Genomic DNA, 13,561 nt, shown 5'->3' with positions numbered 1-13,561 from the left:
AGCCGTGTGTGGTGGTGGGCACTTGTAATCCCAGCTACTTGGGAGGCTGAGGCAGGAGAATCCCTTGAACCCAGGAGGCGGAGGTCGCAGTGAACCGAGATCATGCCACAGCACTCCAGCCTGGGCGGGGAAAAAAAAAATTGGAAACACCTTCTTCTCTTTCTTCCTAGTAAAACAGTGCCTGCAACGGGCCTTGCCTGGAAGAGCTGGTGTTCCTTCCACTCCCTGGCGTCCAAACACCATAGGCAGTGAGCATTCCTTACATTTACAGGAGCAATCACAGCTTCCTGTTTGTGGAAGATGTCAGAGCAAGATCTTTTTTTTTTAATTGGATTTTTAACTTAAAATTTAATAATCAAACTATACAATCAGCATAGTTTAAAACTCAAACAGAACTGCTTGGATTAAAACAAAAATCATGGGTTTCCCCGCTTCACCCCCCAGGAACATTCCTAATTTCCAGAGGTTACTGCTTCCAACTCTTGCAGCTGCTTTGTATTTTTTGGGTATCTACCTCCACATATTTAAATGACACGCTTACTCTGGAGCAGGATCTACTAAAGCCCAGACCAGCTATTACATTTCTCATGGATGCTTCTTAAAACTGCTCCTGCCAAGGCCACCACTGACTTTCTACATTTTACAAGTAAAGGTGCATGCCTGGCAAAATATCCCACACCCCACATGCCTTGGCCACACCTGCAGCCTGACTTTGTCCCAGGCTCTGAGACCCGTTGTTGTCCTGCTAGGGGAATGGAGGATTGGGAAGATTTATGAAGCCCTGGGCCAAGCATCAGCTGCTTTGAACTCACCCGCCTTGCTGCCACTCTGCTCTTTCTTTGCTCCCACAGCTATTCACGGCATCCTTGCTGCAGGAGATAAAATTTGGTAACAGTAACAGTTCTCAGGTGCTACTCTACCAACACCATCCTGAGTATTTTCATGTGCAAATTCACTGGATCCTCACCATGGCTCTTAGAGATGCAGGCGGTTTCACCCTCCTCATCTTACAGAGAAAGAAACTGAGTGTATTAGTCCGTTTTCACACTGCTATAGAGATACTACCTGAGACTGGGTAATTTACAAAGGAAGGAGGTTTAATTGACTCACAGTTCTGCATGCCTGGGGAGACCTCAAGAAACTTATAATTATGGTGGAAGGTGAAGGGGAAGCAAGGCACATCTTACATGGTGTCAGGAGAGAGCAAGAGTGAGGAAGTGCCACACTTTAAAACCTCCAGCTCTCATGAGAACTCACTCACTATGACAAAAACAGCCTGGGGGAAACTACCCCCATGATTCACTCACCTCCCACCAGGTCCCTCCCTCGACACATGGGGATTTTTTTTGGGTGGGGATACAGAGCTAAACCATATTATTCTGTCTCTAGTCCCTCCTAAATCTCATGCCCTTTCACATTTCAAAACCAATCATGCCTTCCCAACCATCCCCCAAAGTCTTAACTCATTCCAACATTAACTCAAAAGTCCAAATCCAAAATCTCATCTGAGACAAGACAAGTCCCTTCCACCCGTGAGCCTGTAAAATCAAAAACAAGTTAGTTACTTCAAAGATACAATGGGGAAACAAGCATTGGGTAAATGTTCCCCTTCCAAATAGAAGGAATTGGCCAAAACAAAGGGGCCACAGGCCCCATGCAAGTCCAAAACCCAGCTGGGCAGTCATTAAATCTTAAAGCTCCAAAATCTCCTTCAATGCCATGTCTCACATCCAGGTCACACTGGCGCAAGAGGTGGGCTTCTAATGCCTTGGGCAGCTCTGCATGGGTACAGTCCCCGTAGCTGTTTTCATGGGCTGGCGTTGAGTGTTTGCAGCTTTTCCAGGTGCATGGTGCAAGCTGTTGGTGTACCTACCTTTCTGGGAACTGGAGGACGGTGGCCCTCTTCTCACAGCTCTACTAGGCAGTAACCCAGTGGGACTCTGGGGGCTCCAACCACATATTTCCCTTCCACACTGCCCTCTAGCAGAGGTTCTCCATGAGAGCTCCACCCCTGCAGCAGACTTTTGCCTGGACACCAGGCATTTCTATACCTCCTCTGAAATCTAAGCAGAGGTTCCCAAAGTTCCACTCTTGTCTTCTGCACACCCTCAGGCCCAACACCACATGAAAGCAGCAAAAGCTTGGAGTTTGCACCCTCTGAAGCAATGACCCAAGCTGTACCTTGGCCCCTTTTAGCCACGTTGGAGTTGGAGTGGTTGGGATGCAGGGCACCACATCCAGAGGTTGCACAGAATAGTGGTGTCCGTGGCCCAACCCATGAAACCATTTTTCCCTCCTAGGCCTCCAGGCTTGTGATGGGAGGGGCTTCTGTGAAGATCTCTGAAATGCCCTGGAGACATTTTCCCCATTGTCTTAGCTATTTACATTCTGCTCCTTGTTGTTTATGCAAATTTCTGCGGTGGGCTTGAATTCCTCCCTAGAAAATGGGCTTTTCTTTTCTACTCCATCGTCAGGCTGCAAATTTTCCAAACCTTTATATTCTGCTTCCTTTTTAAACGTAAGTTCTACTTCCAAACCATCTCTTCATGAACAAATATGACTGAAAGCTTTCAGAATAAGTCAGGTCACCTCATGAATCCTTTGCTGCTTAGACATTTCTTCCACTAGATACCCTAAATCATCTCTCTCAAGTTCAAAGTTCCACAGATCTCTAGGGCAGGGGTAAAATGCTGCCAGTCTCTTTGCTAAAGCACAGCAAGAGTGACCTTTGTTCTAGTTCCCAAAAAGTTTCTCATCTCCATCTGAGACCACCTCAGCCTGGACTTCACTGTCCATATCACTATCAACATTTTGGTCAAAACCACTGAGCAAGTCTCTAGGAAGTTCCAAACTTTCACTCATCTGCCTGTCTTCTTCTGAGCCCCCCAAACTATTCCAATCTCTGCCTATCACACAGTTCCAAAGTTGCTTCCACATTTTCAGATATCTTTATAGCAATACCCCACTGTACTGGTACCAATTCTCCATATAAGTCCATTTTCACATTGCTATAAAGATACAACCTGAGACTGGGTAATTTATAAAGAAAGACTTAAATGACTCACAGGTCCACATGGCTGGGGAGGCCTCAGGAAACTTACAATCATGGCAGAAGGTGAAGGGGAAGCAAGGTGTGTCTTACATGGCAGCAGAAGAGAGTGAGACCAAGGAAGTGCCACACTTGAAAACTATCAGCTCTCATGAGAACTCACCCACTATCATGAGAACGGCCTGGGGAAACCACCCCCATGATCCATTCACTTCCCAGCAGGTCTGTCCCCAAAACATGGGTATTACAATTCAAGATGAAATTTGGGTGGAGACCAGAGGCCTAGAAAACTTAAGTCACTGCCCAGTGTCACCCGGCCAGGCAGTGGCCAGTCTGAGAGTCATGCCTAGGCGAGCTGGCCGCAGAACTTGTGATCCCAACCACCTTGCACCATCCCATTGTCCTGGCCCCAGGGATGCTGCTTCAAGTGTCCTTGTCCCCAGCCCTGGGAATGAGCTGATGGAAGCAAGCATTACTGAATACTGAGTGTGCCGCCCTTGCTTCCTGCCCTCCATCTGTGCAGCTGGCATGTCCCTGCCCAGCATGACTTTGTCTTGTCCCCTGGCTGGCAAGGGTTCCACTTATAAGTGATCTTCCTTCTGGCCTCACAAGCAGGCGAAGTCGACACCCAGTTCTTTCTGAAGGAGCCAGTAGGGGCTCCTTTACTTTCTCACTGTGGTCAGAGAGGGACAGGAGCAGAGCAAGGGACTGTCTCAAGGGTCTTTCGAGCTCAAGGAGCTGACATGCTGAGGAAAGAAGGCACTGCAGCCTAGGAAACTATGCCAAGGCTTTTATCCCCAGCAGAGGGTCAGAGAGCTAGAAGGGGACAGGGGAGATTGAACAAGGCCTGCCACCCCTTTCCTACTTAAAAGGAGGAAAAACCTCTCTCTTGCTATCGTCTCTCTTGCTTTTTCTCTCTGGTCTTTCATGCAGCTCTGAAACTCACAAAATCGTAAATCTCCACAAAGCAAGTCAGAGTGATTTTATTTAAACTTAAATCAGTTCACATTGTTCTTCTGTTGAATGATGGCTTCAGCTCAGAATTTGTGAGTCTGCTTGGGCTGCCATAACAAAGTACCATGGCTCGGGGGGCTTAAACAGCATGAACCTACTGTCTGCCAGTTCTGGAGGCTGCAAGTCTGAGATCCAGGTGTGGGGGCAGGCTTGGTTCCCCCTGAGGGCTGGAGGGGAGTGGGGTCCAGGGCCCTTCCCTAGTTTGCGGTGGTTCTTCGGCATCTTTGGCATCCCCGGGCCTCGAGAAGCACCACTGAGCTCTGGCTTCGTCTTCACGTCGTGTTCTCCCTGTGTGCTTGTCTGTGTCCACACGTCCCCTTTTTATAAGGACACTGGTCATCTTGGACTCAGGGCCCACCCTACTCCAGTATGGTCTGATCTTAACGAGCTACATTTGCAACGACCCTGTATCAAAGTAAGGCCCCACCCTGAGGTCCTGGGGGTTAAGACTTCAACAGAGGAACCTGGGGAGGGAACACGCTTCAGCCCGGAACACCCACGCACATCCCATGCACACCCCTCCCCTGTAGAACCCCATCTGACCTGCTGTCTCTCTGATGCCTTCTTTTAGCCCTCTCCTACAAGCCCATATCCCCAGCACATGGCCTCTTGCTGGCCCTTACCAGTGTCAAGCATTCTCCTCCTCAGGACCCCCTCAGCTGCTGCCTCCTCTGTGTTGAACGTGCCTCTCCCAGGCTTGCAGCTCCTTCATTCACTCACGCAGCCTCCCATCAAATCCCAGCTTATCCAAGAGACCCTGGCCAGCCTTCCATACAGCACTGCCGTCCCCCTGCCCCATTTTCTCTTCCCCTCCAATCCCTGCCTGATGCATGTCCCTTGTCTGTGGTCAGAATTCCCCATGAGCTGCTCACTGCCCGGCACCGAGGACAGTGCAGCCCACACTGGATGCTCAGTTGGGCAGCCGTAACTTCTGCAGAGCCTGTGACAGGGGCACACGTGAAGACCACGCCACCCTCTTCCCTGCTTCCCCACATCCTGCCAGGTGAGGGGCTGCCTGCATACACTGGAGCCATCCCATTCGCATGCCTGTCTGGGGGTGCACACGCCTGCAAGTAGGCCCAAGGTCCACCCTGGGAGGGGACCCTGGGGAAGAGGCCTGTCCAGGGCCCAGTTTGGGGCAGCGAATTCTGGAGTCCTGGGAACCCAGCACATGGCCAAGCAGGAGTGGGTGGAAGCTGGTTGACATGCTCCCGCTCCACAGCTTCCTGGCCCTGTGGGGACAGAGATGGCTGCAGGGGCCACCAAGGGAAACCTGTGAGGTGCTGAGCTGGGTAGTAAGCATGGTCTGGGCTCAGCAGACAAAGGTGGAATGAACGAGTGGATGGTTACCCCTCCTGGCCTCAGCCACTTACACTACAGCTTCCCTAGAGGGTGAGGGTGTAAGGCCCTCGGGTCTCAGACTTGCAGCTGTAGCCAGGTTCTATCACAGCCAAGAGCAGTGGAGCCAAGAGCTGCCGATCTTTGTTGGCTGTCCTGAAATGTACCATCATGTCCTTGGTGCCCCAATCCCCCTGCCAGAATCCTTCCAGGATGTGACTCAACTATCCAGAAGGCTCTCCAGGAGACCCAAGACTGAAGGCTCCTGGTGATACTTGGTGACAGGGCTCTGAAAAGAGGGGCCCTAAAGACAGCTGATAGGCTGAGGGGAGGACTGTACCCATGGTCCCCTTCAGGGTACGTCCCCAGCCCTAGAGCAGCCAGGCTGCCTTCAGATGCAGCTGAGATCCTCAAGCAGTCCCTATGAGGAACTCAAGCACTGAGGGCAGCCACCTGTCCAGACCATTTGGACTAGAGTCCCCGAGGGGGCCCAGTGAGCTACAGGCAGGTGCGGGGCATGAGGCCCAGTGGCGAGGGTATCAGGGGACAGCCCTGCCATCCGCCCTGCCACGCTGCAGCCCTGCCTCAGCTGCGCGGGCATCTCCGCACTCAGCCCCTGCTCCGGCAGCTGCCTTCAGTGGGGCCTCCTGGGGCAACTCCTTTAAAGCTCATGACGGGGCCCCGAGGCCGGCCGGCGACATCAGCAAAATGCCCACTCTGGGGATGCCAGTGGGAACAGGGCTGGAGGCCAAACTCGAATTCAAGAGGCTGGAATGTATGTGCATGTTTGTTTCAAACCAGCATCCGGAGCCCCCAGGAAGCCTCCAGGCAGCAGGGAATTCTGGAGACACCATGGGCACAGCAGGTCTCCTGGAAGAAATCTAGAGCTGCCCAAAATAGGCACAGGAAAGGGATAACTTGCCGACCCCACACTCAAGACATGGACATCTCTCGCTTCTTGTCCCCTGGAAAAATTAAACGTCACCTTCTTTCTACTCCCACTGTGATTACAGCCCCAGTGGGGGCACGGGCCACCTTCCACCGTGGTTCACTACACTTGCTCCCTCCCCATGGGCAGCAGAAGGTCAGGAGCCATTGTCTTGTCTCAGCAGTTAGCAGCTCCCCCAACACACACACTGCTGGGCCTCATGTTGGAGCCCTTGGTCTTGGAAAAGAAGAGTACGAGTAGGTGTGAACTTCCTGAGGGCTCCCACACCCACACCATGGCACCTCGGCACTCGATACACAGCAGATGCTAGAAGATGCCCGTGGTGTCAGTAAGAGAGAAGCTGCACCCACAGGCTCTTACCTCCTGCACCTGGCCATGCCCCTGATTCTGACCTCCTTCTTCATGGATGCAGATGGTGTGGGCATGTGGGTCTGTAGCCCTGACTGGGACCGGGAGCGCAAAGCTCAGGTGCAGTGTCATCTCAAGACACTGCACCTGAGACCCAATGTGCAGGTAGCCCCTGGGGTTCCAAGGAGAGCAAGCCCAAGGAGGAGGCTACCACAGTGGGAGGGGCGGCTCTGCCTGGCCCTGCCCGGGACACTTTGCAGAAGCCACCTGCCTGCCATTCCCAGCAGGCCACCATTCCTTTCAGGGATGTGAACATAACTGGATTTGATTTCAGTCCCTGGCCTCCTTCTCACCCTCCTCCCAGTTACGTAAAACAACCATGTCCATCCGAGTTGAGACACACAGCTCCCAGAAAGACACACAAGCCAGAGACCTGCTTGGCCAGTGCAGGGGGGTTAGAGGCCAGTCTCCAGCTATGGGGAGGACATTCCTGATCCCGGATCTTTGTACTTGACCCTGGAACAATGGAGGAATCACCTTCCTATTTTCCTAACCTTTAGCTTGCCCTCCAGTCTGCAGTGGCAGCCCCTTGGGTCTCAGCCTCTAGTCAAGATACTGATTAATTTTTTGAAATGCTTCTAATGGCCAAGTCTAAGAAACACTGTACCCACCCCAAACTTTCTGAGACTCACTGGATTTCTAATCAGGGTTTTGGCATCTGGTCTGTTTTGCAGGTTTGTCTCGTGTATCCTTTACTTACATGTTAGTGTGCTGGGTGCTGAGCTCATAGCAGTGATACAGGGGTCCTTTGCTGCAGAAAGGACATATAGCGGAGAGGGCCGTGCATCAGACAGTGACAACACAGTGTGCTGAGTGCCATTCGAGAGGTGGTCGGGGGCCTCTCAGACTGGAGGACCTGCCTCTCTGGGAAGGGCATGACAGAGACACTTAGCCAAGTAGCAAAAAGTGAGCAGTTTTGAAGGGCGAATTTGAACCAAATTCTAACAAGGGTCTTACTTTACTCACCAAGTCGCCAAGACTCAACTCACATAACTGGGGACCCAACTGCCCCCAGCCCTCATTGGTCCCTGCCTCAGTTCTGGCCAGGTATCCCAATCCCGAGCCCTTGCTAGAGGCTGAGCAGACTGGGGTCCCTCCTGCCTGAGACCCCACAAGCAGAACTCCTCTCCCCAGGCCGGCCGCGCTGTGCATCTGCTGCTGCTGGTGCACACAGCACTTTGCACCCAGCTGCCAGGCGCTCACTATGCCAGCCTCATCTAGGGCCTGACAACCTGCAATCAGCTTGCTGGAGTAAAAAGTATATGTCACAGCTGGAAGAGGAGTTGGCCTAGCAGTGGAGGCTGGTGACCTACTTACTGGTGAGCGGTTAGGAATTCGTAACTAATCTGAATCCCAGATTGGAGAGGGAGGCTGTGTTCTCCTATCACTAAGGAGCAACACCACCACTTTTCCCATAACATCAAAGACAAAGGAATTAAGTGCCACGATAATAAACCAAGGAGGGTGATTTACATATGAGGTATTTCCATTCAGGTTCTAAAAAGGTTTTCCCTAGAAACATTCATAACTTGGTAATACAGTAATTTGCAAAATAAGTTAAATTGTAAAATAATGATCCTGAGTAGCACAAATGCATGTAGCACAGTTTGTTTCCTTAGTGCTGCTCCATTTGCAAAATTAATTTTGAAAAAAAAAAGAGCAATGAGAAAATCTGAAGCAGTGAAATCAGGTGGTGGGGGAGTCCTTGTCTTGCACAGACTACGGCAGGCCACTGCTCTTTGACACACAGTAGGTTATTTGTCCCCTTGTTCCTGGAATTCTCTGGGAAGTTCCCCAAGTGTGGGTGGTCTTCTTTTGAGCATCACGATCATTGACTTGTGGATGAATGTGGAGTATTTTTGGACAGTGATCAGCTTTACAGTAGAAATCACAAACAGACGTCCGGCCTTGCCAGACGCTGAATAAACTAACAAATCGCCCCCCTTGTTTTTCATTCTGATTCGCCAGGGTCCCTTTCCTCCTCTCCTTTTTCTCTGTAAGAGGAACATATTCAGCTACTCAGCCGGGGCCTTTCAGGCTGGCCCGGATGCATCCCTCCTGCAGCAGAGGCGGGTGGGCCCCATGCTGGGGGCTGAGCACACTCGTCCAGGGAGGGCAACCCCGTCATGTGGAAGCCCACAGCACTGTGGGGTGAGCACTCCACACTGTCACCACACGGGCAGGAGAAAGTGAGATGGGAGCACCAGTGCCCTCTGCAAATGGGCACTCGACCATCATAGCATCCAAACTGGCACTGTGGTCAACATGAGGCAAAAAGGCCCCTTCAGCCTAGGCCACGGTGGGGTGGGGCGGGGCTGGAAGGATCCCTGGACTCCCCTTCGTAACGTGTATCCCTAAGGAATTGCCTCTCATGTGATGTGTCAGTTCTTGGGTTCTAGGGGCAGCCACACCCGCTTCAGAATCACCAGATGCACAATGAATAATGGGCATTTGGGGTTAGGTAGAACACAAGGCAACGCATAGGACGTCCTTTCCGATACTCATGCCTCCGCCCCCTCTGTTTGTCTTGATTTAATGCCTAACTGTAGCACCTGCAGGAGACATGCCCATGAGACCGTTCATAGAACTGTGACGTCACTAGCTGCTCCCATCAAAATGATATTTTGCAGTTAGCCCCTGGTGATCATGGATGCTTAAGTTAAGCATCCCGGTGTTCTAGCCAGCACCCGTTTCCTCAGACTGCTTAGACTGCAAAGCTGAACCACAGGCTGCACAGGTCCATCATGCACAGAAGACCCCATGACATTATCCTGCTTCCAGAAGCTTGGACACAACCACATCTTTGGGGGCAGTCCAGTCCCTTTTGTCAAAAATGGCCTTGTCTAGACAAGTCTCAGCAAAGGCTGGGGTGGCAGGGCCCCTGAGGGGCGAGGCGGTGGGCAAAGGGGTGGGTGAGAAGAGCATGGAACCAAGGCCCGGGCCTGGCCAGTAGTGTGCGGGCCTGTAAGGAAAGCTGTTCTGGAAAAGAGGCCACGGCATGGGCTTTCAGCTCTCCTCCCCTTTCGTCTTTTTCCACGGCAAATAAAAACGACAGAACCCTGCATGTTTTCCTTGATCGCTGCTGATCAGATGAGCATAGGAACCAAGGTCCTGAGCCAGGATCACATTTGGGTTTACTTTATGAGCCCAAGTTCCGCTGCTGGCGTCGTCCTGGTTTGCCTGAATGGAGCAGCTTCCAGGGATGTGGGACTTTTCAGTGCTAGAACCAGGAATGTCCTGGCAAACGGGGCAGATCTGTCACCCTGGCTGCAGCTTCTCACAATGTACCCCCAACCCCAGCTCCCACCCTTGGATGCCCTTCGGTTGGCCCTTCAGTTCTCAGGACCTGGACTTGGCGGGAGGGAGTGGGTGAGGCAGTGGTCAGGCTTCCAGCTCTTGTCCCAGCCTTGCAGGTGGTGCACTGAGGAGGGGTCATTGGGCCCAGGCAGAGCAGGCCACCTGCTTCACCACACAGGTATCGATGTTCATGACCACCCGCTACAACTCTGTGTTCTGCTTTCTTTTAAAGGCAGGAGGAAAGGCAGGAGCCAGTCCGTGCAGGCACACTCGGCACTAAGCCAAAGGCCGCCCATGCTGAGCTCATCTGGCCCCATCTTAGACAGCCGCCCAACATTCCTGCAGACGTCCACCTCAGTGCACGAGCTGGCCCAGAGGCTCTCGGAAAGCCGGCTCTCCTTGCACACCTCGGCCACGTCCCTGCACTCTCAGCCCCCGCCTGTCACCACCACGGGCCACCTGAGTGTCCGCGAGCGGGCCGAGGCACTCATCAGGTCCAGCCTGAGCTCTTCCACCAGCTCCACCCTGAGCTTCCTCTTTGGCAAGAGGAGCTTTTCCAGCGCGCTCGTCATTTCCGGACTCTCTGCTGCGGAGGGGGGCAATACCAGCGACACCCAGTCATCCAGCAGCGTCAACATCGTGATGGGCCCCTCGGCCAGGGCTGCCAGCCAGGCCACTCGGGTAAGGGGCTGGGCAGGGCTCACCAGGACGGGCTGGGGTGGTGGCATGGGCTCCTGGCCTGAGCATGGTACCTGCCTTGCATTCCCACCCTTCTGCCTGCAGAACCCCATCCCCTCCTCTATGGGGTTCCCAGAGTGACAAAGGACAGTGATTAGACATGAAGTGGCTTGGCTGCTCTTGGAAGCAGACAAGATACAGAGCACATGTCCTGTAAATGATAATGCCCAGGCAGACACCGAAAGGAGTCACCGGATACAGAGGTTCTGCAGAACTGTGGCCATCTACCCTACACTGGGGCATGAGGGAGAATGCCCTGCACCCATTCACACAGTGGGACTCTTCTCACGATTCTGGCCTGAGGGAGAGGAAAGGGCACCTGTCAAGGCTGGAGTTAGAGTATCATTGCTTCTTATCCAGTGGAGTTAGAGTATCATTGCTTCTCAGCCAACAGATTTAACTTTAAAGCTGCTGAGATGGCCCACTGCTTTTAGGTATTTAAATACTAGACAAGGAGCGTTTTAAGGACTTCACCCAAATAAGCTCTTACTTGTCCAGAATCCTGAGCCAGCTGAGATGAAATGAATACTTGAGTTTCATCAGTGAGAAAAAAGTAAATAAATACCCGGCAGTTCTCCTTCATAACCTGGTAGACAGGGAAAATCAATGGTGTCAAGGCAAAAAGGGGTCAGATTTGGAGAGTTGCCCCACTCCTTTTGAGTGTTCAGGTTTTCCTGACCATGGCTCATGCTTTCCATCAAGCACCAGAGTTGCAGCAGCTTGGCCTCTGGTTCTGGGTGTGGTTATTTGCAGGTGGCGAGAAGGGGCCACACCGCGGCTTGCTCTGGTTCTGGGTGTGGTTATTTGCAGGTGGCGAGACGGGGCCACACCGCGGCTTGCTGTGGTTCTGGGTGTGGTTATTTGCAAGTGGCGAGAAGGGGCCACACCGCAGCTTGCTCTGGTTCTGGGTGAGGTTATTTGCAGGTGGAGAGAGGGGGCCGCACCTGAAATTCCTAGTGTCACCTTCCCTCTCCTTCATGGGAAACAGCTCTCCAGGCAAGTACCTTTCTGCCAGGGGAAGCCGAGGCTGGGCCAGCCGCCCTACAAGGAGCCACAGGATTGCAGCTGTGGGTGCCATCTTTCATGGAGGGGGAGATTTATGGGCTCTCCTGGAACCCCCAGGCTGTCCTGGCGAAGAGGAAAGAGCTGGTTACTTCAGGAGTTTGACCTTAGTTAGATAACTAAAAGAATACATTTCCCCTCCCTTTTCTTTATTTCCTCAATAAAAATGCACAAAGTATCACCCTTCTCCCTGCCCCAATCTGTGTTAAAGTCACAGTCTGTGGGTGTAGTTCTGCCATTCTGTCAAATTCTCCTTCCGGCTCTCCAAAACAGACAACTGGCTTCAGACCACATGCCCCCAGAATAGAATGGCCTCCGTGTTCTCCTGGGGGCAAGCCTGCTAGAACTCAGCATTCATGACAGGCTAAGTGTGCATGAAGTGACACTAACCACAGCTGGAAAGCCAGGCGCACAAATGCCCTTGCCCCCCAGGGCCGCTCTTTCCAGTGCAGTCATCCAGAGACCCACGTGCAGAGCCCGTGTCTCAGATGTTGCCCGGCCTGTCCTCAGAGGCCACCGTGCTGGCCCTCCATCATTTGACCTGACTTTAGAACCTGACCTCAAGGATATGGCAGCACTAGCCTTTAGCTCCCACAGCACGGGTGGGGTGATGCCAGTTACAAGTGGGTGGTGCACACTTGCTGAGCTGTTCACTGCTTCTCTCGTCTCTTTGGAAGCACCTCTCCGAGCCATGTGAGCCCACCGATGCCACCGAGCAGGGGCAGCTTCGTGACCGACGTCTGGCGGAGACTCTCGGGGTTGTCTGCAGGAGAGCAAGCCAGGAGGACATGGGCCTGGACGACACGGCCTCGCAGCAAAGTGTGTCGGACGAGCAGTGACAGGCGTGCGGCCGGGCGGGGAGGCCGGGTCCCCCACCGCTCCCACCTGCATTGCTCTCCTTCGTGCTCCCCAAATCACAACCAACCAACACTGCGATCCATGAGGGGCTCCTCCTGTGGAAAAGGAGAGCTGTTCCAGAACACAGAACTTATCTCAGGTTTTTGAAAAAAACAAACAAACAAACAAAAAACAAACAACAACAACAAAAAAAAACCTCACACGATGGGGAAACAGAAAAACAACAAAGAAGCCACAGCACACCTTCCCCGCCAGGCACGGCGCCCAGAACGGCGCACCACGGACAGCACCACACATGTTCCAGAATCTGAAATCGCAAACAAAAGCCATTTACTGTTTTAAAACAACTAAACAGAGCCATGAAACAAATGCCCTGATGAAAATAAGACAACTGCATGTTATATCATTGGCACTTTATACGTTACTGTTACCATGAAAAAGAAATGAACAGTAGCACGTCTGATACCATCAGCTGGTTAGATGCATTAAGGTTAAATCTAAGTGTCAGGAAAACCCTATTTCTTTATAATATTTATGCAGCTGTTAAGCGTAACATGGTGGCAGCTTCACTACAAGAACCGTGATCGTGCATGCAGTCATGTCTCCAGTATTCTGTGAAAAGCCAGGATACGTTAGGATGTGAGTTTAGAAACTGAGTCCATTCGGTGCATGGAAAGCCCCCTCGGAGTCACACAATGCCCCTCACTGTAGTCCAAGCGATTTGCGGGCTGCCAGCACCCTGCGGGCTTCCCAGGGACGCGTGCTTGTTCTCCAAGCCCCGCAACCCTTACTGTGTCACACAACACTCGCACACACCTTTGTTTTTGAAATTAAAATGTTTATAGTTA

At 52.3% G+C, this 13,561-nt stretch overlaps 1 protein-coding gene across 1 annotated transcript in view; it reads left to right on the top strand.

Moving 5' to 3' along the window:
* Positions 1-13,561, top strand: part of PCNXL2 (pecanex-like 2 (Drosophila)) — a 320,055-nt gene extending 306,494 nt beyond the window's left edge. Inside the window, 2 exon segments of the mRNA XM_011935752.1 lie at positions 10,288-10,736; positions 12,533-13,561. Coding sequence (XP_011791142.1) covers positions 10,288-10,736; positions 12,533-12,694 — 611 coding nt within the window. The 3' untranslated portion in view covers positions 12,695-13,561.

Source organism: Colobus angolensis, unplaced genomic scaffold, assembly GCF_000951035.1.
Source record: "Colobus angolensis palliatus isolate OR3802 unplaced genomic scaffold, Cang.pa_1.0 Scaffold148, whole genome shotgun sequence".
NCBI classification, from domain to species: Eukaryota; Metazoa; Chordata; class Mammalia; order Primates; family Cercopithecidae; genus Colobus; species Colobus angolensis.
This window is presented reverse-complemented; position numbering and strand designations above follow the sequence as displayed.